At 39.8% G+C, this 25517-nt stretch overlaps 1 protein-coding gene across 5 annotated transcripts in view; it reads left to right on the forward strand.

Annotated features, from left to right (window-relative positions):
* Positions 1–25517, forward strand: part of Slc25a26 (solute carrier family 25 member 26) — a 121605-nt gene that overhangs the window by 91735 nt on the left and 4353 nt on the right. For 3 of the 5 annotated variants that reach the window (XR_010051271.1, XM_063260214.1, XM_063260216.1), the window contains 3 exons: positions 17515–17584; positions 23837–23901; positions 25019–25092. Coding sequence is in view for 3 of the 5 variants with exons in the window: in XM_063260214.1 (XP_063116284.1) it covers positions 17515–17584; positions 23837–23901; positions 25019–25092 (209 nt within the window). In the remaining 2 variants the exon portion in view is untranslated. The remainder of the gene's footprint in view (positions 1–17514; positions 17585–23836; positions 23902–25018; positions 25093–25517) is intronic. The other 2 variants (XR_010051270.1, XM_063260215.1) reach the window with 1 other exon arrangement.

The raw sequence follows: 25517 nt of genomic DNA on the forward strand, positions 1-25517 counted from the left end.
TGCTGATTCTCCTGGTGCTGTTGGTTCTCCTGGTGCTGTTGGTTCTCCGGCTTCCTGGTATGAACTCAGCTGTTCTCCTTGTCAGAGGAGTTCAGGACCTCATCACTGAGGATGGCTGTGGTACTTTTCAAGGGAGCGCTGGTCCTTACTTTGAATGTCACTTCCTGGCTCCAGTGCAGATTCCTCAGTTGATTGTCATGAATCCTTTGTCCTGCTGGCACAGACGTCTTAGCCCCCACCATGGACCTTTGGGCCTTTTCAAGGAAGATCCATGAAGCAGACTTGCATGAGACCTTGTTGTGGGCTCTAGGCTCTAGCTGGACTCGGGAGCACTGTCATGGGCTCCAGCTCTTCAACTGGATTCCTGCAGGACATTGTTAAGGGATCCAGTTCTTCAGCTGGACTCTGTGGGTCTTTAGTGTGTGGACACATGTCCTGCACTTTTTTGTATTTTACTTATTTGGTGATTACTATAAAATAATTCTATAAATTATGTGTCCTATATTAAATTGTTTTCCTTGCAATCCCTGACTACAACAATGTGGGTAGCCAGTTTTCCTAGTACCATTTTAAAGAGGTTATTTTTCCTCCTGCATATTTGTCATCTTTGTCAAGCACATAACAGAATGTGTCTGAAGTTATTTATACATCCTCCATTCTGTTTCACTGATCCACATGTCTGTTTTGTTGCCAGTACCATGCTGTTTTTGTTTGTTTGTCTTATTTTGTTTTAATCACTGTAGCCTTGTAGTATGACCTGAAATCTGGGATTGTAATGCCTTCTAATTTGCTCTTGTTGCCCAGGATTACCTTTGCTCTTCTGGGTCTTCTCTGATTCCATATGAGTTTTACTACTGTTTTCTCTAGTTCCATGAGAAATGCTGTTGGTGTTTTGGTTGGTGTTGCAAATGCTGTTAGTGTGTATTTGTTTTAGCAGTATGTCCGTTTTGACCATATTGGTTCTTTCTATCTAGGGGTAGGGAATATCTTTCTATTTCTGATTCACTGTTTGATCTCCTTTTTCAGAGTACTGTAGTGTTCTTTGTAGAAGTCTTTCACTTCATTGGTTAATTCCTAAGTATTTAATTTTTCTTGATGCTACTGTGAATAGTGTTTTCCTAATTTATCTCTCAGTGAATGCATTATTAGTGTACATGAACACTACTGATTTTTGTGTGTTGATTTTGTATCCTGCTACATAATGGAATTTGGTTATTCAAGGAATATTTTGATGAAATTTTTTGAGTCTTCTATATAGAGGATTATGTCACCTACAGATAATGATAGCTTGGTTTCTTCCCTTTCTATCTGTCTTGGTTACTTTTCTCTTGTTGCTGAGACAAAATACCTGATGACCAAAATTAGGGAAGGAAGGGTTTATTTCTTACAGTTCTTGGAAGTTTCAGTCCATACTCAGCTGGCTGCAAAACAGGGTAGCATGGCTGGAGGGCAGCTGTTCATGGCCACTGCAAACAGCAAGGCAGAAACTTGCAAAAGAGAGAGACACACCTTCTTCCCACCTTTACATTGCATGCTGGCTTCACTCCTGGGTGGGTACAGTATTCATACCACCAATCCTAGTGCCAGACAACAAACCAGTCACAAATGCTAGACTTGGCTATGTCTGTGACTGTATGAGGCTTGAGGGGGCCACTGACATAAACCATGACACTATCCATATCTCTTTCATTTCTTTCTCTTGCCTGATTGCTCTGGTGAGTATTTTGAGTATAGTACTATATTGCACAGCAGTGGCAATAGTGAACATCCTTGTCTTGATACTATTTTAAAGAGAAAACTTTCAGCTTTTCCCCATTAATAAGATACTGCTATTGGTTTGTCATAAATAGTTTATATCATATTGTATAGGGTCCCTCTTAAGTTTTTCAGGGTTTTTATCATTAATAGATGTTTCATTTTGTCAGAGGCTTTTTCTGCATCAATTGAGATGATCATGTGATTTTTTTGTCCTTGCTTCTGTTTATGTGATGTATTACGTTTATTGATTCATGTATGTTGAACCATGCCTGTATCCTACTTGGTCATGAGGTATAGTGTTTTTGATGATTTGTTGCATTGTTTACCTGTTTCTTGGTAAAAATTTTGCGTTTATGTTCATTAGAGAGATTGACCTATAATTCTCTCTCTCTCTTTTTTTTTTTTTTTTTTTTGGTTGGGTAATGCTAGCTTTAAGGAATGCTTTTGGGACTATACCTTTCTTTCAATTTCATTAAAATTTGAGGAGTATTGGCATTAGATCTATCCTGGAGTTCTTATAGAATTCAGTAGTGAATCCATCAAGTCTTGGACTTTTCTTAGGTGATAGTTTTCTTTTTAGTTACTACTTCAGTTTCATTGGCAGTTATTAGATTATTCAGAGATTTTACATCTTCTTGGCTCTGTTTTGATATTTAATATGTATCTAGGAATCTATCCATTTCTTCTGGATTCTCAATTTATTGGAGTATGAATAAAGCAGTTAACTAATAATCTTCATTTCAGCAGCGTCTGTTGTGATTTCAACTTTGTCATTTCAAATTGTTGCGATTTTGGTCTTTTTTTTTTTTTTTTGTAAGATTGGTGTCTTAGTTACTTTTCTTGTTGCTGACACACAACGCCTGACACCCACAAGTTAAAGGAGGAGAGGTGTATGTCAGCTCACAGTTTGTAGACGTTTCAATCTATATTCAGATGGCTTCAAGAGGTTCTATATGCTTCACTTATGTGTATGCTTAATTCTTTCCCCATACTTGGAAAGCTTTGTGTTGCTATTTCTGTAAACAGATTTTTATTTTTATGAAATGTGTGTTGTGCTCTGATTTTTCACTAATTCAGGTTTTTCTTAGTCCCTCTTGTATTGTTTAAGAGCTGTTGGATCCAGTTTTCATGTTCTCTTGTTTTTCATGTTGTGAATAATTGGTCACCAACATTAGTGCTGTCTTCTAAGTTCTCCTACCTGTTCTCATACTGGTTCTTGTGTTGCCCATGTTCAATAGAATTTTTAATCTTCTGAATTTCTGTTTGGTATCTTTTCATGGACTCTTAATTCTTTGCTAAACTGGTCATTCATGTTTTGTTTATTTTGTTTAGCTCAACTAGCCTTTTATTAGTGTTTTCTGTAAACTCCCTCATCATTTTGTTTATTATGTCTATTATCTATTTAGTTCTATTTTCTTTGAGTTTGCCATATACCTTATTGATGTGATTTTTTATCTCTTCTGTTAACCTTTTGAATCCTTTGGCTGTGTGGCTTTTGATTTTGCCCCATGAATCAGCTTTTGGGCAATTGGAAGTTTTTTGAGACATTTTGTTTTCTTGTCTTCCCATGTTCCTAGTGTTCTGAGGGTCTTTTTTTTCTTTGTTTTGTGCTAAGGTTTGTGGGTTGATTATAGTACAGGACTGTTGCTAGCAAAGTGACCTCGTTAGTGCCTACTTTTCAGTAGACACTCACCTTGGAACTTTGCATCTTTCTTTCATTTATTTGAGATGGGAAGCTGCTGTGTATTTGGCCCAGCACCCAATTTTGTCAGAATGTGCCATAGCATTGTTAACACAAGGGCAATCCAGATATTGGCATGCAGAGAAGACCAATTAGTAGTAACAACTATGCCACCTTGGCAATAACAGTAAAATTAGCAAGCATAGTAATGTTAAATATAAATATACAATAAGTGCCATCCCTACTCGTGGAAAAGAACCTATAGTTACAATGCATTATGGTTTGTCTCTAGATGTCCTGTAAAGCCTCATGAGGTCATAGAGCTTTTTTTTTTTTTTTTTTTTTGAGGTGGCTGCATCTAGAGTGTGTGATTGATGTATAGTGCAGTGCTCGAATTCACCTGTGATTGCTGGATCAGTCCCCTGATTGGATCGGCACCACCCTAATCACAGTAGACTGGATACAATATAAGGGACAGAAAGAGGCTCATCTCTCTCCCTTCCTCTGCTGCTCTTTTTCTCCCCCTTGTTGATTTTTCTGTCTTCCACCCCCATAAACTGTGGTCCCTCTGCCATGTATCACCCTGCCTCGGAACCAACCAATTAATGAACTAAAATCTCCACGAACTGTGAGCTAAATAAGTCTTTCTTCGGGTATTTTGTCTCAGCACCAAGGGAAAAGTAAGATATAAGGTAACTACTAAGACAAACAAAATATTGGCATACAGTAGATATATATTAAATGCAGCACCTATGTCTTCACTACTAATTGAATATTATTAGTATAGAGTTAACTATGTAAAGATTCAGAAGCCTCATACTAGTACAGATAGAGGGGAAGGGGAACTTGAGAATGAAAGAAGAAAAATCCTCCATTTTAGGTGACTGGTAGAGTGTGGTGTGTGCATAGACAGGCTTGCTCAGCATAGCAGTTCCAGCACAGGCATATTAAAGATGGGAAAGGGAGCAACAGAGGAAGCATGTGAATGTGCCCACAGTGTATACCTTATACAAACTAAGTTACTACCTGAAATTAAATATAACATGTCACTATGGAAGAAAACTACCTGAAATTAAGAATAAAATACTTCTGTTTCCAGATTACTGATCAAATCCATGTAAATTGCTGATTAAAATTTCAGCAAGAACTAGGGGTACAGTGCAGGAATAGGGTGCTCATCTAGCTTGTATGAGGCCCTGGGTTCAACCTCTAGCACCACAAAAAAGGAAGACAAAGAAAAAAATAATTTCAGCAAAATCACTTTAAAATGAAGCAGGTACTTTTTTTTTCTTTTTTGGTGCTGGAGTATGAAGAAATAGGAATCAATGAGTCAAATAAATAGGTTTGAATTCTTAATTTACATTTTAGAAAATATGAGACGTTATGTAAAAAGAATTAGAATTCCTCAGCATCTTTTCATTCAAATTATAAAGGTAATGCACAACTTTTTTTTTAATTCCTAGGCTATTGAGAAATGTGTATAAGAAGTGTATTAATTAGAAAAAAGTCACATTTTTCATCCTTTTCCCTGAGACTCCTGCAGTAAACAAATGTTTTATAGTTAAGCTATCACAGATGATGGGGAGAAAAGACAGATACACAACTTGTGTGTATTGCATGCTTTAGTCCCAGCTACCCAAGAGATCAAGACAGGTGGATCCATTGAGTCCCGGAGCTGAGGCCCAGGGTGGGTAACATGGGAGGGGAACTGAAGCTGTGGCTCGCTGGTAGAGAACATGCTTAATGTTACTGGGCCCAGCACCAAACAAGAAGATGAGGGAGGGAACCAAGGAGGGAAGGAAGAAGGGGAGGGGTGCGAATGAGAATGAATATAATGTATTGAAAGGCCTGAGAGCAGCTGGGCAAGTGGAGGCTTCTGGAGGCCTGGCTTCCTCTCAGCTCCTCAGTAAGGGCTGTGCAGCCAGTTGCCAGGCATCCGGCTGCAGTTACAGTTGTGAGCCAGGCTCTTAACATCCAGTATATTCCTTCAGTGAGGTGTCGCCATGCCTTATGGGTCCCCTGGTCTAGATATGGAGAGTTGGGGGGTCTTTTGTAAAAATAAGCCAAAACCAAAACAATAAAAAAGAAATGCATGTTGTCTTTTAGGCATTTTCCTCCTATAAATATCATCTACGAAGATAAAATGATTGCTGTGAGTCACATGAATTTTTTCTGGCTGCGTTGCAGTTGAGAAAAGAGGAGTTTTACCCTGTTTGTCTTTTTTTCCTTTTCGTCTTTTTGAAGCAGGATCTCACTGTGCAGTTCAGGCTGGCCTTTAGCTCACTTTGTAGCCCATGCTGGTCTCGAACTTGCAACAATCTCCCCGCTTCAACCTCCCGAGTGCTGGGATTTTACAGGCCTGCGCCACCATGCCCCACACTCCCTTTAGTTTCATCAGATTACTGTATATATGAAGAGCCAGGCACGCTGGCACATGCCTACAATCTTGGGAAACTGAAACAGGAGGATCTCAAATTCAGTCACTCCAGGGAAATTTAGTGAAACTGTGCCTCCAAATAAATAAAAAGAACAACAAACGGGGACTGAGGAGATAGCTCAGTGATCCCAAGTACCACCAAAAACTGTAGACTATACAGATATATGCACTTTAAAAAATGTCTGCTCTTGGCTCCTTTGGAAGTCTAAGACCTGCCAGTATTTGATTTCAAGGGATTCACCTGTACATTTACATAAACATAACTTCCTTTTTAAAAACAGATAGGGTAACAGGGAAGTGTTAGCTTTGTCTTTATTCTTTGGGCTTGCTTACTGGTTCTTTGCAAGCAATCCGGGGCTTCTCTAGTATATTTAGTTCAGTATGCGACATGACCATTGCCAGTCACTGGCTCTCCTTCGCCGCTGGCAGAGCCCACACTAACTCCGGGCTGCCCTCAGCACAGCTCACTGGATGGCTACGTCCAGTCCAGATCAAGTTAAGCCACCGTATGGAACTTATTTGCCATCCCTGATTAATAGGGTTCTATACTGACCTCAGAATATAAATTTGGGATTAGGATGGTTGACCACGACATGTTTTCCTGATTTTTACACAAGGGTAAAATTATCAAGCCCTACTTAACACTGTAGTTATTTATGTTAGTAAGGAGCATTTGCCTCCCTTCTTTGTGTAATGAACTGTGCAGGCGATGAGGAAAGCAGGCACCCCTCCTTTACTTACTCATTTCTGGTGCTGTGGAGGATGGAGGCTGGCTTGTAAGTGTGTCCGCTTCCACACAGAGGGGGCAGGTCAGAGCAGGTCCTTTGATTCATTTTAACTATTTTTGATAGGTGTCTTGTGCATGTGTGTGTGTGTGTGTGTGAGAGAGAGAGAGAGAGACAGACGGACAGACAGAGAGAGAGACAGAAAAAGATACTGGGGATCAAACTCAGGGGTGCTTTACACTGAGCTATAGCCCCAGCTCCATATTTATTTTTAATTTTAAAAAGGTCTTGTGCCAGGGATACAGCTCAACAGGTACAGCACCTCTCTCTTTGTCAAGCCTGAGGTAGTGAATATGATTCCTGGTACCAAAAAACTAAAGCAAAACAAAAATATAGGGTCTTGCTGAGTTTCCTAGGTGTAAGACTTGTGATCCTCCTGCCTCAGCCTCCCAGAGTGCTGGGAGTACAGGTGTGTGCCACCATACCTGACTAATAAACATGTTTTTAAAATGTTTTAATTAACACATAAGAATTCAACATATTTATGGGTACAGTGTGATGATTTGATACCTGTGTCTACTGAATACTGATTGGGGTAATTAGAATATTCATTGTCTGAAATGTCGCTTCTTGGTGATGATAAAGTCTTCCTTCTAGCTTTCTTTTTTTTTTTTTTTTTTTTTTTTTTTTTTTTTTTTTGTCTTTTCGTTTTTATCGGTACTAGGGATCAAACTCATGACTGCACACTTGGAAGGCAGGTGCTTATGCCCCTGAGCTAAATCACTCCTAGCTTTCATTTTTTTTTTTTTTTTAATTTAAGGAGAAAAAGAAAAAAAGCAGAGAAAGGGTACAAGTTATACAGATTTACAGAAAAAAATAAACAGTAGGAAATCACTAGTTAATGGATTACATATTGTTATCTTAGAAATAGTTGTTCAAGTTACAAAATTAAAGCTTATAAAGTGGACATTCCAAGAGTGAGACTGCAGTTCTGTTCAATGATCCAACAAAACTCAGTAATATCATTATCTATCTTATACACTTAAATATACATGCAGTTATATCGTTTAGAGCACTTTCTTTTCCTCTCTTTTGTACAATGACAATTACACATTTTGGGTTTTATTACTCCCACAGTTCTTATTACTTTTTTTTTTGAAGAGAGTAAAACCAAATGTGACATAACAGAACAGAGTCAGTCAAATCAAAAGGATGGACATAATAGATAATGTAAAAGCATAATACAAGGTGATCAACAATGGTTACCATAATGCCTCCCGCTATCTCTAATAGAATTGCCTCTATCATCAGTTATAGTAAAATTGAACGAAACCAACAAAACAAAACATTGGAGACATTACAGGTCTTCAAAAGTAGATAATAGTCAACCAGAATGGGCATCATAATAAATCCCACTATCTTCACAGCTGTTGCCTAAACTTTCGAACCTGGTACTGTCAAGCAAAACAGAATAGAGGAACATCAGTCAAAACAAGATGGTGAGAGCAATACAGGGCTTTAAATCAAGATAATGGAAAGTCAAAGTGAGTTACTATAATATATCCTTCTATTTTTTTATTTATTTTTCCCTTAATTAAAAGGATAAAAATAAGAAAGTAAATAATAAAATGGAGATTGAGATAAAAGAGGGCATAACAGCAAAACAGTGCAGATCAAAACATAACCATTTAAGCAAAATAGTGTTTTACCACAAGATAATCCCGACATAAAAGTGGTTACCATATTGTCTCTTTCCTTGAAATCTTTGAGTATAACTTCTTATACTGTAGCATCAAATATATCAAAATAATGTAAAACCATTTAAGAGAATGACAGTATTACAGGGTATTTAGAATCAACTAACAGAAAATGAATAATGGTTTCTGTATGATCTCCTTGTCTATAAAAGTTTTTGTTTAGACTATCACATATAATAAAATCCAATAAGATACAACCTGTTTAGACCAATGGACACAGAAGAACAAAAGCTTGATGAGACTTCAAAACAAGATGATACTAAGTCAGTATTACCTATTAAGATGTCATTTTCTCCAAAATAGCTGTTCCTATCATCCAATCTTCTCTGCCTCATTTCTGTTCAGCGCTTTTTCTGTCATTAGTTGTCAGTTTGTCTTCATTTTGTTTTCTGCTCCATTCATTGTGGCCTCTCTGCCACTATTTCTGGATTCTTTGTATTTTTTTTTTAAGAATATCCTGCAGTATTCTCTGTAGAGTTGAATTGGTGGTTGCATATTCCCCTAGTTCCTCTTTATCCTGGAAGCACCTTGTTTTTCCATCAATTTCCAGGGATAGTTGTGCAGAATATATCAATCTTGGCTGGAGATTATTATCTTTCAAAGCTTGAATTATTTCTCCCCATGCTCTTTGTGATTTGATGGTTTGTGCCGAGAAGTCTGCTGTAATTCTAATGGGTGTTCCCTTGTAAGTGATCTGTTTTTTGTCTCTGACGGCTTTTAACATTCTGTTCTTGTATTGGATTTCTGGAATTTTGATTATTATATGCCTGGGTATAGCTCTGTTTGGGTTGTAGGTGGCTGGGGTCCTGTATGCTTCATACAACTGAGTATCTTTACCTTTTGCTAAATTAGGAAAATTCTCCTGGATTATTTCTGTGAGTAGCTTTTGTAGTTCATTTGTTTGTGTCCCTACTTCTTCTTTTATGTTCTTAATTCTTAAGTTATAGATCCTCTTATCATCTTCTAGTCTTTGTATTATTGCTGTTTGTTTCTTTGTTATTTTTAAGAAGTTTTTCATTTCATGTTCCCATATTACAAATCTGCCCTCCAGTTCAGATAATCTGTCCTTAGTTTCTTTCAAGCTGTTATGCCGGTTTTCGATAGTTTTTAGTTTCCTGGTAATCTTTTTGAACCTGCTTCACGTATTCTATGCTTTCTCTATTTTCTCCATCAAACAATTCTCCTCTCTTTTTCTGTTCTTCCATTCTACCATCTCTTTTTTCTTGGGTGGTGTTTAGCATTTCTCTAACTATTCTGCTTATGTGTAACTTCAGGTCATTAATAACTTATTCCTGAACTCATCTATGAGGCTCTGGAGATAGCACTTTATATCTATTGCTGCTGTGTCTGCTATTGCCTCCTTCTCAGGATTGGGGGCCGAGGAGCCTTTCTTGTTGCTCCCTCTTCCCATATTCTTTGTTCCTTATATATGCAAGCGTATATAGGAGGTCCAGCTTCCTTCCCTGTCGGCCACAGTCTGATTGAATTGCACCGGCTAGGGGTTCCCGCGCACCGCAGCGCACCAGGAAGTCACAGACCGGGCAGCCTATACAGGCCGCCCCTCCAGGTCAACCTACCTTCAGGCGCTGGGACCTGGGTTGTGCTAGCCTACTGGGTCTCAGCCAGTAGCGTCACATAGGCTAGGCACTGCTCACCAATCCCGCTTGAGAGGGGGATATGTGACTGAAGTCACTACAGCTCCCTGTTCCCGCAAGTCTGCCCAGTCTCAGAATGTCCTCTGTTGGAGTGTCCTAGACCATGGAAGAGTCCCAGTTTCTCTCACTCACCACAGGTCGATACACAGCTCCCTGCCCGTCCTGCTTTCAACTCCATTCACCAATACCCATTCTCAGACCTTTCGCGAGTCTCTCTCCCTGCCGAGCAGATTCAGATGCAGCAGCGCTGGCAGGAAACCCAAATCGTGGCTTCCAATGGCACGGGCTCCAGCTACCACGCTGAGGCTTTATCTGTTCCTGTTATAGCACCAGGATTGCATTCCCAGTTGGTTTCTCTCAGCCCAGTTCGTTCTTGGGTCAGCAGGGCATATCTCCTTACTCTGCACCATTCCTGAATTCTAAGCTGGGTCTTTCAGAGAGCCTCCGTAACTGCTGCTATCTGTCCACCATGTTCTCTGAAGTCCATTTTTAATAAATAATCTTGAAAGCTTGCTCTCTATTTGAACATAACAAGCAAGTGTTCTTTGGGAGATAGAAGTATTAAAAATAATGAAAACTGTTCTCGTTAACCTATAATATCATAAGCATCTTTTATGGCAATTTGTTTTACCATTACTATTACTCAGATATTGAGATATTAAATGAGTGGGACTGTTTTTCCCAAAACTTTGAAAAAAAAATCTGGAGATATCTAAAGCTTAGAAAACCCTAATCAGAATAAATGCTCTCCAGCAACTTGAGACTATACTTATAAGTGAAATAAATTAGACTCTCATTTGTAAATATCATATTGTCTCTGTAGTGTAAAAAATAAATAATAAAAATCTGAAAGAGTAATAAAATCCAAAATGTACAGTAGATATTGTAATAATGAAAGGGAAAGAAAGTGTTTAGAAGGACAGAACTACTAGGATAGGAGAAAGGAAGCAAGGAAAAGATTATATGTATGTTGGTAAACATATATAAATGTATGTATGTATATGTACACTAGATAGACAACTATCCTACTGATCTCTCTCAGTTCATCAAAAAGAAGTCTGTGCTGTCATTATTTGATTGATCACTTTTGTATCTAGATTTTGTAACCTGAACTAGTTCTAAGATAACAATATGCAATATATTAACTAGTGTTAATTCCCCACTTTTTTCTCTTTTTTAAAAGTCTGATTGTTTCCATCCTTTATGTTTTACTTTTAAAAATATAATTAAAATAAAACAAACCTTATCAACACATATCAAGAAAACAAAATGAAAAACCAAAAAACCTAAAGCAATATAAACTATAAAACTTAATTATTTACTAAGAAGACCTTGCATTGTATCCCATTTTGCTTTTGTTCAGGAACTGTATCTTTTCTGATTCAGACTTCTAGTAAATTCTTAACTTTACCACCTCAATTATCTATAGTGCATTGTTCTAAGTATCTTAACCAGCAGAATACTGTACAGTATTGCTTAAAACAAAGTCCAGATGAACCAGACAAAGTTGGTGCTGACACATAACCAACATCAGCCTGTGTACTCTGATTTCTAACTAGCAGTTAGGTATATCCAGTTTTAATTATGAAAACTACCTGTGTGTGAGATGTCCATGTTAGCCTTTTGGCCACTTGATTATATCTCTAGACCCATGATATAATATGCTTTTCAGCTTCAGAACTTAGTTTTAGAAATCTCTTTTAAGCATATTAGTATATGAATATTTCAGAGAGCTGGTTCATCTGACTAATAAAATTATAGAGAGCCAGAGTATTAGTAGTCATGAGAGTATATATGCAAAAGCTGCACAGTAGCTCAATCGTGACAGTGCGGGAGCAAATGCACGAAACTTGTTGCCTGCAGGCTCTGCTCAGTGCCATGCTGGTGGTGCCCTCAGCAGCAAGACCCACACAGGGATGATACCAGGAGCAAACCTACGCTTGAAAACCTCAGCATTGTCTTTTCCCTTGTCTTAGTCATCTAATGTTACTCACTCAGGACTGGGTAGATAATTTTGTACAAAGTTATCACTGCTATATAAAAAGCATGTGGCTTTTTATATAGCAAAATTTCATAATCTTGTGAGACTGGAAGCCACATGAGTGCTTTAAATAGACCAGGGGAAGAAATGCAAAATTATAAATTTTCCTGCATTGGAGCCAGATCGCTAAGCTTCATTTTCTGGTTCATAAGATGATAGTGTGCATTTGGGTGAGTCTTTCGAAGGGACGCGCAAAGCCGTCTTTTTCTGCTTTATTTTGGTAGCAGACACCTGCCCAGGCGTGGCCTCTGGGCACCAGCGCTGAGGTCTGTTTGGGGCAGATTCCCTCATGTGATCACCTCCAGCAGAGGGAAGAATTGTGAAATCAGAACAACCTCGTAATTTTTGTAGTGGCATAATGTAGTAGATATAATGAGTATACCTAGTGGATAAAGAAATGTCATTAATTGAAAAAGGTTGATGCTTTAAAAATTGCATCCCTGTAAATCATAGTTACCATGGTGAGAGTCAGGCGAGGCCTGCAGTTTAGTATTTCAGTCTCCTGCTTCGATTTCTTACTGTGGAAACTGAGTGAAGGTGACATCAGAATTCTACCATTTTTACAGCTCTTCTGTATATCTAACATTATTTTGGGGTAATGTTTTTCTCATTTCCTTATGTTAAGGAAGCTTTAACTGTGGGAGGGAAATTAAAAATATTTCTTTGTGATTGCCAGCCTCATTACTTAAGCTTGACATTTGTCTTTGATGCAAATAAATATCCATAAATGCACCTGAAATTTCACTTTTATTTGAAAAGAAAGTTGGATTGGGATAAGTAGGCAAACACCAGACTAAGGATGGCTTCCTACCTTTTCCCCCACTCTTATATTTATTTTGGAGCAGAGCCTCTACCTTAGGAGTTGAGATTCATCAGGTTTGGGCCCCTTTTTGTTCCTTCCCTCCCTCCCTCCTCTACCTGCCTTAACAGGAGCCATCATTAAATCTTGGTGACAGTGGAAATGTGAATTTAGGTTGAGTAATCATGGCTGTTAAAAATTTGGTTGATATTTGGACAGCTCCTTCAAAATAAGGTCCCATTACAAAGCGACATTTAAACAACTTTATTGATATCAAATGAGTTCATTGACATGAAAACATTTTCTTTAATAGAAATATTTTCTTTGTGTGCTGTCATGTTCCTCCACTAGAGCTGAGCTGTGAATGGCAGTCAGGAATCTGGTAAGGTGGCGTATGTACTGTTCTCCTGTCACCCTCTCCAAGATACTTGACTTGTGGGGAGCCTCAGCTTCCCCCACTCACTCTCCATGTGAACTCAGGCAGGTTGTTTAGCATCTCTTAGCGCTTGCCCTTCACCTGTCCTTGTGAATAATAATATTTTCAAAATTAAATGAGAATCACAGGTATATATATATTCAGTATAATGCCTGGAACATGATATGCAATAAATGGTGACTGGTAATGTCCTTACTAATTATGCACGCTAGTGAATACACTATTTTGTTCTACTCTCCATTCAATGTTAAATGATTTAAGTATCATAACCAGTACTTTTTAGTTTTTTTGTGAATACTTCAGACTTTCTAACCAGTTTTTTTAATTATAGTCTGCCTGCTCATCAAATACATGAGCAAATTTATAATTTTAAAAAGAGTTCTCTAATTTGTAAATAGTACACTTTATCAGTCAGGTTCCTATTGTTGCTTTATGAATTTAAAGTTGTTCCCTAATGAATCATTTATAAATAACAGTCATCTGCTTAAATTAATCTCAACATTACTTTCCCATAAAATTTTTCACATAAAAAATGTCAAAATCATATTTAAGGAAGTTGTTTAGAATGTTGGCACAATATGTGTGTGTATTTTAGTATCATTCTATTAGACACTGCGATCTGTGTATGGAAGAATGTGGGAGTGTTTTGTTTTGTTTTGTGTTGCTATGTAGTTCAGGCTGGATTTGAACTTACTATGTAGCCCAGGCTAGTCTTGAACTCATGGCAGTGTCCTGCCTCAGCCTCCTGAGTGCAGGTGGAAGTATATGTTTTAAAAATACCACTGTAGGGGCTGCGGATTTAGCTCAGCGGCATAAGCACACTGCCTTGCAAGCAAGCGGTCGTGAGTTCAATCCCTGGTACTGATAAAAAAGAAAAAAAAAAAAAAACTACATCACTGTATATGCTGCCAACACAGTGACACCCTGCCAGTGGAAATCAAGCGTTCGTACACCATACTCCAGATCATCTCCTGCATGTCCCAATTCTGCTCACCCGCTGTGTGAGCCTTGCCAAGTTACTTAAAATCTCTGAGCTTAATTTCCTTATCTATAAAATGAAAAAAATCTTAAAAATCACACATGCCTCGCAAGATTCTGGTGAGGATTCCATGAAAATAAAAATATGTATATAGAGACAGAGACAGATAGACAGAGGCAGAGAATATTTAGTACCCTGGACACAGTTCAGTAGAATTATGTATTGTGGTTTCTGCTATAATCATTATTTATATTGTGCTCTGAGTTTGTTGCTGAAGTTTGTCATTTGACTTTAAATGTTTCGTTTGCTCTAGATTTTTTGGTTTCATTTTTCTTAAGGCATTAAGATCTCTTCGTAATGCACAGTGGTTTCTTTCTGTGTCCCAGACTAATTCTGGACAAGTGACAGTGGCTGTCTGCTTCTCTGTGAGCCTGTACCTTTAAATTGCCTTCAGCTTCTGGGTCTGTTGGGATGGTGTCCTGCAGCCACCACACCTTCCCCCTGGGTTACAGCAGGCTCTTTTCTGCCGTGCCCTTCTCCCTTTCCTATCACTCTCTTCTGCCCCTCTGTACCTCCCTCACATATTAGACCTTGTAGCTCTTAATGTTTTTTCCTTGAAACAAAACATAAGTAATAAAATAACAAAGAAAGATTGTTTTCCTTGAGTGCGCAGTGCCTGACACCGAGGAGGTGCTGGGTAATTGCTGGGTTAATGAATCACATGGGGTCTTGGAGTCCTCCCTCCCGTGTGACATGTCATTCACATCTTGTTACTGTTTACTGTTGTTCGTAAACTCAGCATTATTACTTATATTTTAAGCCTGTTTGGAGAACTCCTTAGAAGACATCAGAAGATTAACTGAAGATATCCTGCGCTCATCAGGAACCACCTAGCTATAGCTATGTCTTACATTCCTTCTGGGGCTCCTGTAGGAAGGGGTGGTGTTAAAAGTGACCTTCAGGGCTGGGGGTGTCGCTCAGTGCTGGACTGCATGTGCAGGGTCCTAGTCTCAACCCCCAGCATTAAAGAAAAGGCAGGCAAGAAAACTGAAATAATTCATGAAAAATTTCATGATATTAAAAGTAAAAAAAAAAAAGAATCAGGGTATATCCGTACAGATCAAATTTCCTAAGACAAATATGATCATTATATGTAGCTGAAAGATAGCAATAAACTTAATTTTTGAAAAAACAAAGTTATTCTGCCATTTTCTTATTTTCTCTCTAGAGCTTGTAAGTGCTCTGGGAAAAATGTTTTCCATAAGAAAACAGGTTTATTTGTAAACATTCGAGCATTTTCTGAACATATGCCAGACACTGCATTTAATAACAGCACTGTCTGTCCATCTGTCCATCCATCCACATTTATACAGTGCTACCTCAGTTCACGACTCAGTTCTTTCCACAAGCTAATTGTAAATTGCTTTGAATGAGAACCAAATACAATTTCTCCATAAGGTCAGCGCTGAACCTAACCATTGAATTTGATTTGGTTCTCATCTAACTCAGTTTGCAACCAGAATCATGGCAGAATAATGTTCATGAGCCGAGGTACCGCTGTAATGGTGAAAATTTAAAATCCTGACAATACCAAGTACTGGGAAGTACACAGAAAAACCAGAACTGTTAGACATGTAAAGTTTTACAACCACTTTGGGAAATATTTGGCAGTTTTCGAAAAGGTACCTAGCCATGTGATCTAGCTGCTTCACCTTAGGTACAAATGTTCATTGTGGCTTTATTTGTATTAACTCTAAACTGAAAAATTCTGAATGCCCATCCACAGGTCAGTAAACTTATGACACATTATGAACTATTGGTATCTCCAGTGACATGAGTAAAGCATAAAATAATTCTGAATGGTGCTAGATTAAAAACTAATGTGCAGTTATATTTCCAAAAAAATCTAGAAAAGCCAAACTGCAATAATGTCTTAGTTACTTTCTCATTACTGGGAAACAATAGCCGACACCCACAAGTTAAAGGAGAAAAGGTTTATTTTAGCTCGAAGTGTGTAGAGGTTTTAGTCCGCGGTCAGCTGGCTCCAAGGGAGAGTGGCACATGGCGGAGGAGAACTGGTCCATGGAGGGCAGGCAGAAAGCAGTGAGCCCACCTGCTTTCTTTCCCTTTTTTTCATCCAGGGTATGAGCCTATTGTCGGTGCCACTGTCTTCAGTAAGTTCATCATCCACACCCAGAACTGAGCTAAACCTATCAGTGTCATGCATCATAATCTGCTGACTCCCCACAGCCCCACCTGTGAGCGCTTGAGGCTTTGGGATACTGTCAGCTCAGATTGTTCAGGGATGTAAGGGCGGAAAAGAGGGGTTCCATTGGAACACAAAACTTCACAGTCACGAGTAAGATCATTGTCCTGCTCAAACCGTGATTCATGTGTATGTGTGAAAATGTGTCACTTTTTTTTCATTTGTGTTTGTTTTGAAAATATCAAATTGCATACTTTATTTGAAGGTACTTATCTCAGCAAAGCTAAGCAAAATACCACACAAAACTTGTTGTAGAAAGCCCAGGTAAAACAGAAACAAAAGCAAGCAAACAAAAGCCTAGGTAAAAGTGTGTAACAACAGGAACCAACTCAGTGTTACTGTGAAGACTGTGGCTTTTTAAAGTCCGATTGGAGATTAGATCAATGCCTGACTTATTGGACAGCATTTTTATGTGACTTTCTCTGATCTCCTGTAAACTCTTGATGAGCAACGCACCATTTCTTTGCCATAATTTTGCTCAGTTTGAACTTGGCCACAGCTGGTTGTGTAACGCTCAACTTATGTATTACATAAACTATACCAAAAAAAGTTTTGACAGATTTTAAATTGACATGCAGGGAACAGAATTAACATCCTTCAAACATGTTATTTGGTTAGGTATTTTAAAAGAATTGGATTTAACATACAGTATTCTGGACTGTGAATTATCATTTATATATTTAGAATTATATGGGAAATTAAGATATTTCATTGTCTTAAAGAAATTTTATTTTAATCTGTGTATATGAAATATTCCCTGAAAATTATGTCCTTTGAGTCTCCACTGTTACTGTTGCCCTCGTTTCTTTAACTTATTTTAGAATGCAGTTAAATCCTTGGGAAAATCACTTATGTCATCAGTGAAAAATGCCACCAAAATAGCTTCTCACTTAAGTTCCCATCCCCAGAGCTAACCCACAGGAGGTTCTGATAAATTCAAAGATTTAATAACTCGTATTTTTCTTTCTCTTTACACACAGGCCCTCTGGTCCTGGCGGCAGGATCATGTGGTGGATTCTTGGCAGTCAGCAGTGTGTGGAGCTTTCGCAGGTGCAAAGGATTATATAATACTGGGAAAGACTGAGGGTAGGGGGAGGCGTGTGGATGTGAAAATATTAACTATGCAAAAACAACATTCTTTAGAAATTCCAGGTTGTTTAGATGAAGGGAGCTTCACTAGATGTTTAAAGAAGTATCTTAGAAAAAAAATGCTAAAAAGGTGTCTGCCTGAAAGACAACCAATTTGTTTTTGACAAATTTTTCCTTTTCTTTTTATCTTTATTAAAGCCTTCGCTCAGGCCTGGGATTACCTTATAGATGATTTATAAAGTCCTCCATGGGTAGAGAGGCTGGCTGGTGAGCGGCTTGGTGTGCAGCTGTCTGCCTGGAGCAGTGCTTCAGGCTGTAAGCAATTTCTGCAGAAGGCAATGATTCACTGCTCGGGTGACATGTTTGACAGCGCTGTAGATGAACTGGTGTCAGGAGAGCAGAGGCCACTCCACAGCTTACTGAACACTAAACTGAGCTGTATGGAAAATATGGCCAACCAAACATTTGGGCATTTTTCTGACATTAAAGAGCAGAGTGACAATATGCAATATTATGTTATCCATCACTAAGTCGTATGAATTTTCCAATGAGGTTTTAATGAGACCTCAGATCTTTAAAGAGTTTGATAAATGATATATTTAAAGGCCTAAGAGAGAAATATATTTTATCATTACACCTAATGGCAAATTAGAATTATAGCTGCAATGAAGTAAAGTCAGAATTTTCCAGAAAATTGTGAACTGTTTAGATGCAAAAGTGATAAACTGAAAGGCAGATTGGTTTAAGATGATTGGTTTAAGATTTATTGAAAAATACTTACTTTCCAATTGCTTAATGGTTGTTGGATTTTTTTTGTTGTAGTGATTAGCAAAACAAAACTTACATTTCCATAGGATTCTTTATTAATAATTAAACCCATTTGACTTTGGAAATGATCGTCAGAAATAATTCTTCCTGCCTCTAAATATGACGTCAACTGAGATTGATTATGATGGGGAATTGTTTCCACATGACAGTTAGTCATTAGCTGTGTTAAAGGAGTAGGTGGTCTCCCTCTCCATCTGCAGGGGTCAGGAGTCCTCATTACTTGGCTGCGGCCCTTAAATGAACTGTGCAGTTCTGTTGACTCCTCCTGAGCCCTGGGGACAAAGTAAGCATTATGGAAATTTAGTCATCCTGGATAAGCCACACCTCCCCCTTTTCCTTTTTGCAATACTAGAGATTGAAACCAGGTCCTTGCCCATGCTAGACAAGCGGTCTACCCCTGAGCTATATCCCTAGTCCTTTTTCACTTTTTGTTTTGCCACAAGGTTTCCCTACATTTCCTAGGCTGGCTTTGAACTTGTGATCTTCTGCTTTGACCTCCAAAGTAGCCAGACTGTCAGCTAAAGCCACTTGGTCAGGTTAACAGTGCTTTAAAACTAACATGTGTTAAAATAAGAAGCAGATATTCTGTGGTCATATTCCTTAAAAAGCTAATTCAAGATTTGCTTGAAGAATCTTCATTAGAGCATGTTGAGGACTTCGTTGTCCATTATACTGTAATTCCTTTTCCCAGGTGGTAGCCCTGTATTAAGCGCGTAACACTTGTTATGGGAGGGAGGAAGGAGTCTTGCTATCAGACACGTGCTGTGTGGTAGGCAGTGCTGTCCTGGCCCTCTCAGGGCAGGCGGCTCATGTAGGGGTGCCAGGGGACATGACCTGTGTTCCCAAGGGACCCAGGACACGGCCTGTAGTTGGGGAGGAGGACACCTGAGCCTCATAGCCACCCAGGCTAATCTGTCTGACAGTCAAGGGAAGCAAGTGTCAGGCAAGAAGGAGACTCTGGCGCTTTCCGGAGCACCAGTCAGTTTGCCTGTGACATGTGTAAAACAACCACTCCTTCTAAAAGAATGACTTCAGGGATTGAGCTAGTATATGTGTTAGTACTTTGTAATCTGTGACACTGAGCAACCCAGCCAGGTGTGGTAGCACTCACCTGTAATTCCAGCATTCTGGAGGCTGAGGCAGGAGGATTGCAAGTTCAAGGCCAATTTAGCAACTTAGCAAGACTTTGTCTTGAAAAATAAAAAGTCAAGAGTGTTTTAAAAGGACCAAGAATGTCTCTTAGGGCAGAGGCCTGAGGTTCATCTCCTAGCATCACACACACACAGTAAGCAAAAAGAGACAAGAAAATCCACATTGTGTGAAAATGACACCATCTGAGCCCTGGCTGCAGCCCTGTGTCACATAGTGCAGAGACATGCGGCAGCCACGGGAAGGTCCTGAAGTGCCGCATGTGGCCAGGCAGTGGCCACGCTTGTCTTTGACTTAGAAAGCAGCTTTCTCCTCGCTGTCTTCTTTCTGTGAACTGGCCAGTGTGCGGCCAGTGAGCCGCCCCTGTGCCATCCTGGCACCACTGCCTTCCCAGGCTGGTTTGTAAACTCCTTGGCAAAGATGTACAGAAATGTCTTTGTGAGATTGGAGGTGTTAACGACTTGTCATGTTCAGAAACTCCCTTGGCTTCTGATCAGGGGTTAAACTAGCTTTAAAAATAACAGTTTGCCACCGTTTTCACTTCAAATTTATTTCTAAACATAGAATCACGATGATGTCTGTGCAGTTATAACGTTTGCTACCATAGTTCTATTTGATACATTGTTGTTTTTGATAAATTTTTTCATAGTAAACACTTTCTGTTGTCTAAGAGAGAAGAGGTGGATGAGATAAATTTCTCAATCTCTCTGTGGGCTTGAAATTCTAGAAGAGAGTGAAAGATTATTTGGATCACAGAGGAGAAGGCCTGACACAGGAAAGCACTTTGTGGACATTGCGGCGCATTCTGGAGATCATGCGGAGGGATACACGGGGTCCTCTTATCGCCCTGAGGGGTTGGAAGAAGGGCCAGGGCAGCCATGAAAGAGTGGGCTCCTAGGGCTGGGCATGGGGCTTCCCCACTGCCGCCTTCACACTCTCAGCCACTCACCTGAGGTGACAGCTCCTGACTTAGTGGAGAAAGGTGGCTCCTTTGTCTAGGAGAGGGTCAGGGTTGCATTTGCTTCCCTTGTGTGAGAGATCTTTGATTGTGAAAGTCTAGTTTCCCCTGAATGTGGCCCTCGAGAGGAGTTAGCTTAACATTCCTGATCCCCAGCGGCTGGGAGAGAAGGCGTGGAGTTTCAGTGGGATGCGAGTGCGAGCGCAGCCCGTGTTTGCTGTGCAGGACAGTTGGCTCCTGTCTGATGGCGGGTTCCTTTTATGTATTTATTTTTTACTAGTAGCTTGCAGCTCCCTTAAGTAAAACATAGAAAAGAGCTGTGTTAACTGCAAATCCAGCCCCCACTCTCTCTCCATTCTGTTATTTTCACCAGTCCTTACTGCAGGCTTCTCAGACATTGCAAAGGCTGAGTTAGGGAATCTGATATTTGAAGAACTTCAAATTGATATTTCATTGAATGACATAAAGCAGTTTCTGTCATACTATTAAAATCAGGGCCTATCAGTGCATAGATGTTTCTGTGTTCAACTTTTCTTCCTATTACTTCGGGGAAACAAGGCCCTAAGAGAATACTGGCAGGTATCCACAGCCAAGGGAAGGTAAACCTTTGCCAGTGGCCAAAATAATATCCAAATTGATTAAATGTTCCCGATCAACTTTTAGCCCTTTTAAACTGGCTTAGGAAAGCTGGTGAACATTTTCAAATAGGAAAATGAGTCTTAACAATGAGACAGATTTTAATTTGTCTTATGCTGCATCAAAGTGCTTAGAGCAGTTGGAAAGAGTAACTTTTACAGTCAAGATACATGTGACATTGAGTCCAGCTCCATATTAGCTGCATGGCCCCAAACTAGATATTGCACAGTGGGAACAGTAATGAGACAGTGTCAGTGACGGTTTTGGGTGCATTTCCAGAGTAATTATAACACAGGTATCAGCATCTATCTTTCTCTTCCCTGTTCCTTTTGGAGGAAGAGTTCGTGTTTTTAATTTGGAAAAACTATAGATGTTTGTCTGCATTTTTGAATGTCCACTATGTGCACTGGACTAGAGATAAGAAAAATCATTCTTGGCATGGTACATACCTATAATATCAGTGTTCTCAGAAGCTGGGGCAAGTTGTGTCCTGGCCTGGGCAATTTCAGAACTTAGTCTCAAAATACAAAATAATAAGGACCAGGGATAAAGATCAGTACAAAGGCCCTAGGTCAACCCCAGCCTCTCTCTGCCCACCCCCGCCCTGCCCTGCCACCACACACACACACACACAAAATCACCCATTATCTCTGCCTGCCCAAAAAACAGCAAATTTCTGTGAGGCATCCTGCCAGCCAGGCACTGTCACAGACTCATGCAGTGCCTATGTCACAGGCCTCTGCATCTTCTGAGGATATTGCAGCAACAATGGACCAGTGGCTAAGCACTCTAGGTCTGCAGTTGGGCACACTTACCTTCTACAAACCAGCTCTGTAAGCGTCAGTCATTTCCTCTGCTTGTGGCATGAGAGGTCTCGTAAGTACCAGAGCTGGGGAGTAAGTAATTCACATGTGACTGGTCACCTGATAGAGCAGACATGGAGGCATTGGTCTTCCTGACCACAGAAAAGGGTCCTTTCCAGGCACTCCCGGGTGGACACGGGGCCGGTGAGGGAGTAACCCAATATAGTAACATTCAGAGTAGGAAATTTGGGATGATGTATTTGTTGCCTTTGTTTCGTTTTTTTCTGTGTCTTAGGATTTATATTTTTTTGGATGGCTGTGAAGCTTTCCTGTACCCTATTCTACAATTAAAAATATGTTTGCTCATCTAGAGCAGTGTTTTTAAAATTTAAGAGTAAGATTCCAAAACCAGATCTGCAAAATTTAGGTTTAGCAGGTGTCAGAATTTAGGGAACCCTTGGAAGTTTGAGGCAGGCATTTCACACATTCATCATCCAAAAGGGACTTTTGAAAAGAGATTCTAATACTCATGCTGAAGCTCCTTCACCCTAAGGTGTGTGACATTCGTGGGTAACCAGAATGAACATAAACCCAAAATGAGTGCACCTTTCCAGAAGTCGGTGTCACAAGAAATGCTACCGTATGAAGAGCTTCACTGTAGTGACCTTGTTTCAGCCGTGTTGGTCAGATGGCCTTCTTGTCCATCAGCCATGATGGAGGGAGAGAGGAGCTATTTCCAGAGCATCCTCTACACATGTGTTCTGTTCAGGTTGTGTGGAACTGCTGCTGGTCACAAGCTCCTAGATCCCCGTTAGGGATGATTGTTTCCTAGGGCCTTGGTTCTAAAATTTATGTTTGTTGGAGATTTGCTGAGATTTAGCTCACTGGTATAAGCACCTGTGTGGTGAGCATGTGATGGTAAGTTGGATCCCCAGTACCAAAAAAGAAAAAAAAATTGTTTGTACTATATTAAACAAAATATTGATACAATAATACGTAGTTCATTTTACTAGAAAAAAAAGGCTTTTAGTTGCTGTGCCCGCAGATGTGGACCCTGTTAGAATACGTGAACCGTGTGGCCACTGTGACAGATCAGAAGAACACAGGAAAGCGGGCAGGAAGGCGGGCATGAGCCACAGTGTCTGTTGAAAGCAAGTAAGAAGACACTGAAGACAGCTTGGAAGTGTGACTCTTACCAGCCTGCTGAAATACAGAGAGAGTTATTATTTTGTCTTGAAGGATCCAGCCGTTTATCCCAAAAGCTATGATACATCGACTCTGTCGAGATTGGTTTATGCAGAACAGAAATGACAGATGCACTTGGAGTCACTTTAAAGAATGGTGCCCAGAGAGGCACAGACTCAGAGCTGTGGGCAGCAGCGTGCTGCTCTTGTCTGGCCACATGCACACACGTCCTGGGCATGTCGGATTAGTTCGCTAGTCCAAGAAAGAGCCAAAGATGTTGTAAGCCCTTGTTTTAATACCTGAATCAATAAAGCATTGTCTTTTACTTCTTCTATATGCCATTCTGCATCACTGCAGAAGGATGAAACACAGTAAGTCCCTGACTTATAAACATTCCAGTTGTGAATGTTCACATGTGTACAGCATGAGACTCACTTTGTGGGCTTACGAATGAATCCAGCTTACAAACCTCCCAGAACAGAGCCCATTTGTAAGTGGGGGAGTCACCGTGTATGAATTAAGATTTTGCATTCCTGGATGAGTCAGGTGGACATAATGATGAGTGATTTGGGCAGAACTGCAAGGACTTATCAAGTAAAAAATAAAATTACTGTCTACTCCAGTAAACGTCTTACTTGGGTGTTATATGCACAGGTGGTTTTGCAGCTGTAATCACCACACCTTTGGATGTGGCAAAGACAAGAATTATGTTGGCAAAGGTAAGCGGCAAAATACTATAATGTAGACTATATGTTAGGGCTGGGGCTTGCAGGTATATACGAGTGAATAAAAGTGGCCAGGAATTATTGATAAAGCTAATACAAAAATAGTTTTAGTAATAACTGTGGCAAATGTCTATGCAGCATTTTTCCATTTCAAAATCATTTTCACGTGCATTACATAAACAAGTCTGAGCCTCTACCTGGCAATACTAGTATCAAATCTACAGTTTTTCAGTGACACACCTCAGGCTTGGAAAAGTATATTAGCTTTCTATCATACAGCAACTAAGCTACAGGCCAGTGGTGGCTAATGTGTGCCATGTATATTGCAGTCAACTGCTTGTTATAATTGAAAGCACTTAAAAGGTTCTCCATCACTGCTATAGGCTGTGAACATAGATCATGATTGGCCTTAACCAAATGAGACATAGTTGTTAGAATCATTTGTAACAATTGTTAAAACAATTCTGTTGGTAGATTTGTCTTTCCTTTTTCTTGTACCACAGTAGCTGAATTATAGTAGCTTTTAAGTAAGCTTTGATATTGAGTAGAATAAACTGTCCAGGTTTTTTTTTTATAATTGTTAAAAATTTAAAACTTTCTTTTAAGGCTAGACTAAGTTTTCAAAGAAAGTCACATGAATAATGTTTCTTGACCAAAGCAATTTTTAAAAAGTCCTATCCTTGTGGAAAAGTAGAACAAAAGGTGAGCAGAGTCCTACTATATAGGTGGACAGGACCAAAAACCTAAGACTATGGGTCAGGTTTTAAGTCAACCTAGTATTATTAAATGTGCTTGTATCTTAATTATACCACTTACACTGGTGACACCCTACCCTCCTCAGATCAGCTGATCAGTCTTTCCCAGGTATGTCAGGAACCTGGGTAAGCTCTAAAAAGCAACTTCCCTCTGTGCTAATGGCCAATTCACTGCATGAATGTAAGCACTGAATGTGTTTCTGGGCTGGTGAGAACAGGTCTTGATTTCGGAGCAGCCCTCTGGACTGTTTGAAGCTCTGTTCTGGATGAGGGCATGCATCCGGACCTCTGAGAGCCCAGCTGTAGGTTGAAGAGTGTCAGATGCTAATGGATTTTTCCTTTGTCTGTTCCTGCAGGCCGGGTCCAGCACCGCAGGTGGGAACGTGATCTCTGCCTTGCAAGGGGTCTGGAGGTCACAGGGGCTGACAGGGTAAGGACACGGGACGCGCAGCTGCCTTGCCTTCTCTCCACCAGCTCCTCCTCTTTCAGCCTACTGTGAGATGAACACCTTTCTCCATTTTCTGCTTATGTTCTCATTTGGGCCCTTTATTTGGATTGTACGACATGTTTTATTTGATATTGGATGTGTGAGATAATTAATGACATGCTTTGGAATATTTTGGCCATTCTCACCCATCTTGATGTTTGATGATATTCCCATGTGTGGGCCCCACCCACATCTGGGCCGCAGCATAGACAAAAGAGGTTCTGTTCCACTCTGCAGAAATGCAAGCAGAGGAAGGCTGCACTGTTAGAAGACAGCATTTGTGGCTTGGGCGCTGTTTACTATTATTAACAATTGAGCACAGCCACATGCTGCCTTATGGCAAGGATGTGGTCTGTGTGGACAGGCGA

The sequence above is a fragment of the Cavia porcellus genome, unplaced genomic scaffold, assembly GCF_034190915.1.
Source record: "Cavia porcellus strain 051 isolate PalLab524CR breed Dunkin Hartley unplaced genomic scaffold, mCavPor4.1 scaffold_13, whole genome shotgun sequence".
In the NCBI taxonomy this organism is placed as follows: Eukaryota; Metazoa; Chordata; class Mammalia; order Rodentia; family Caviidae; genus Cavia; species Cavia porcellus.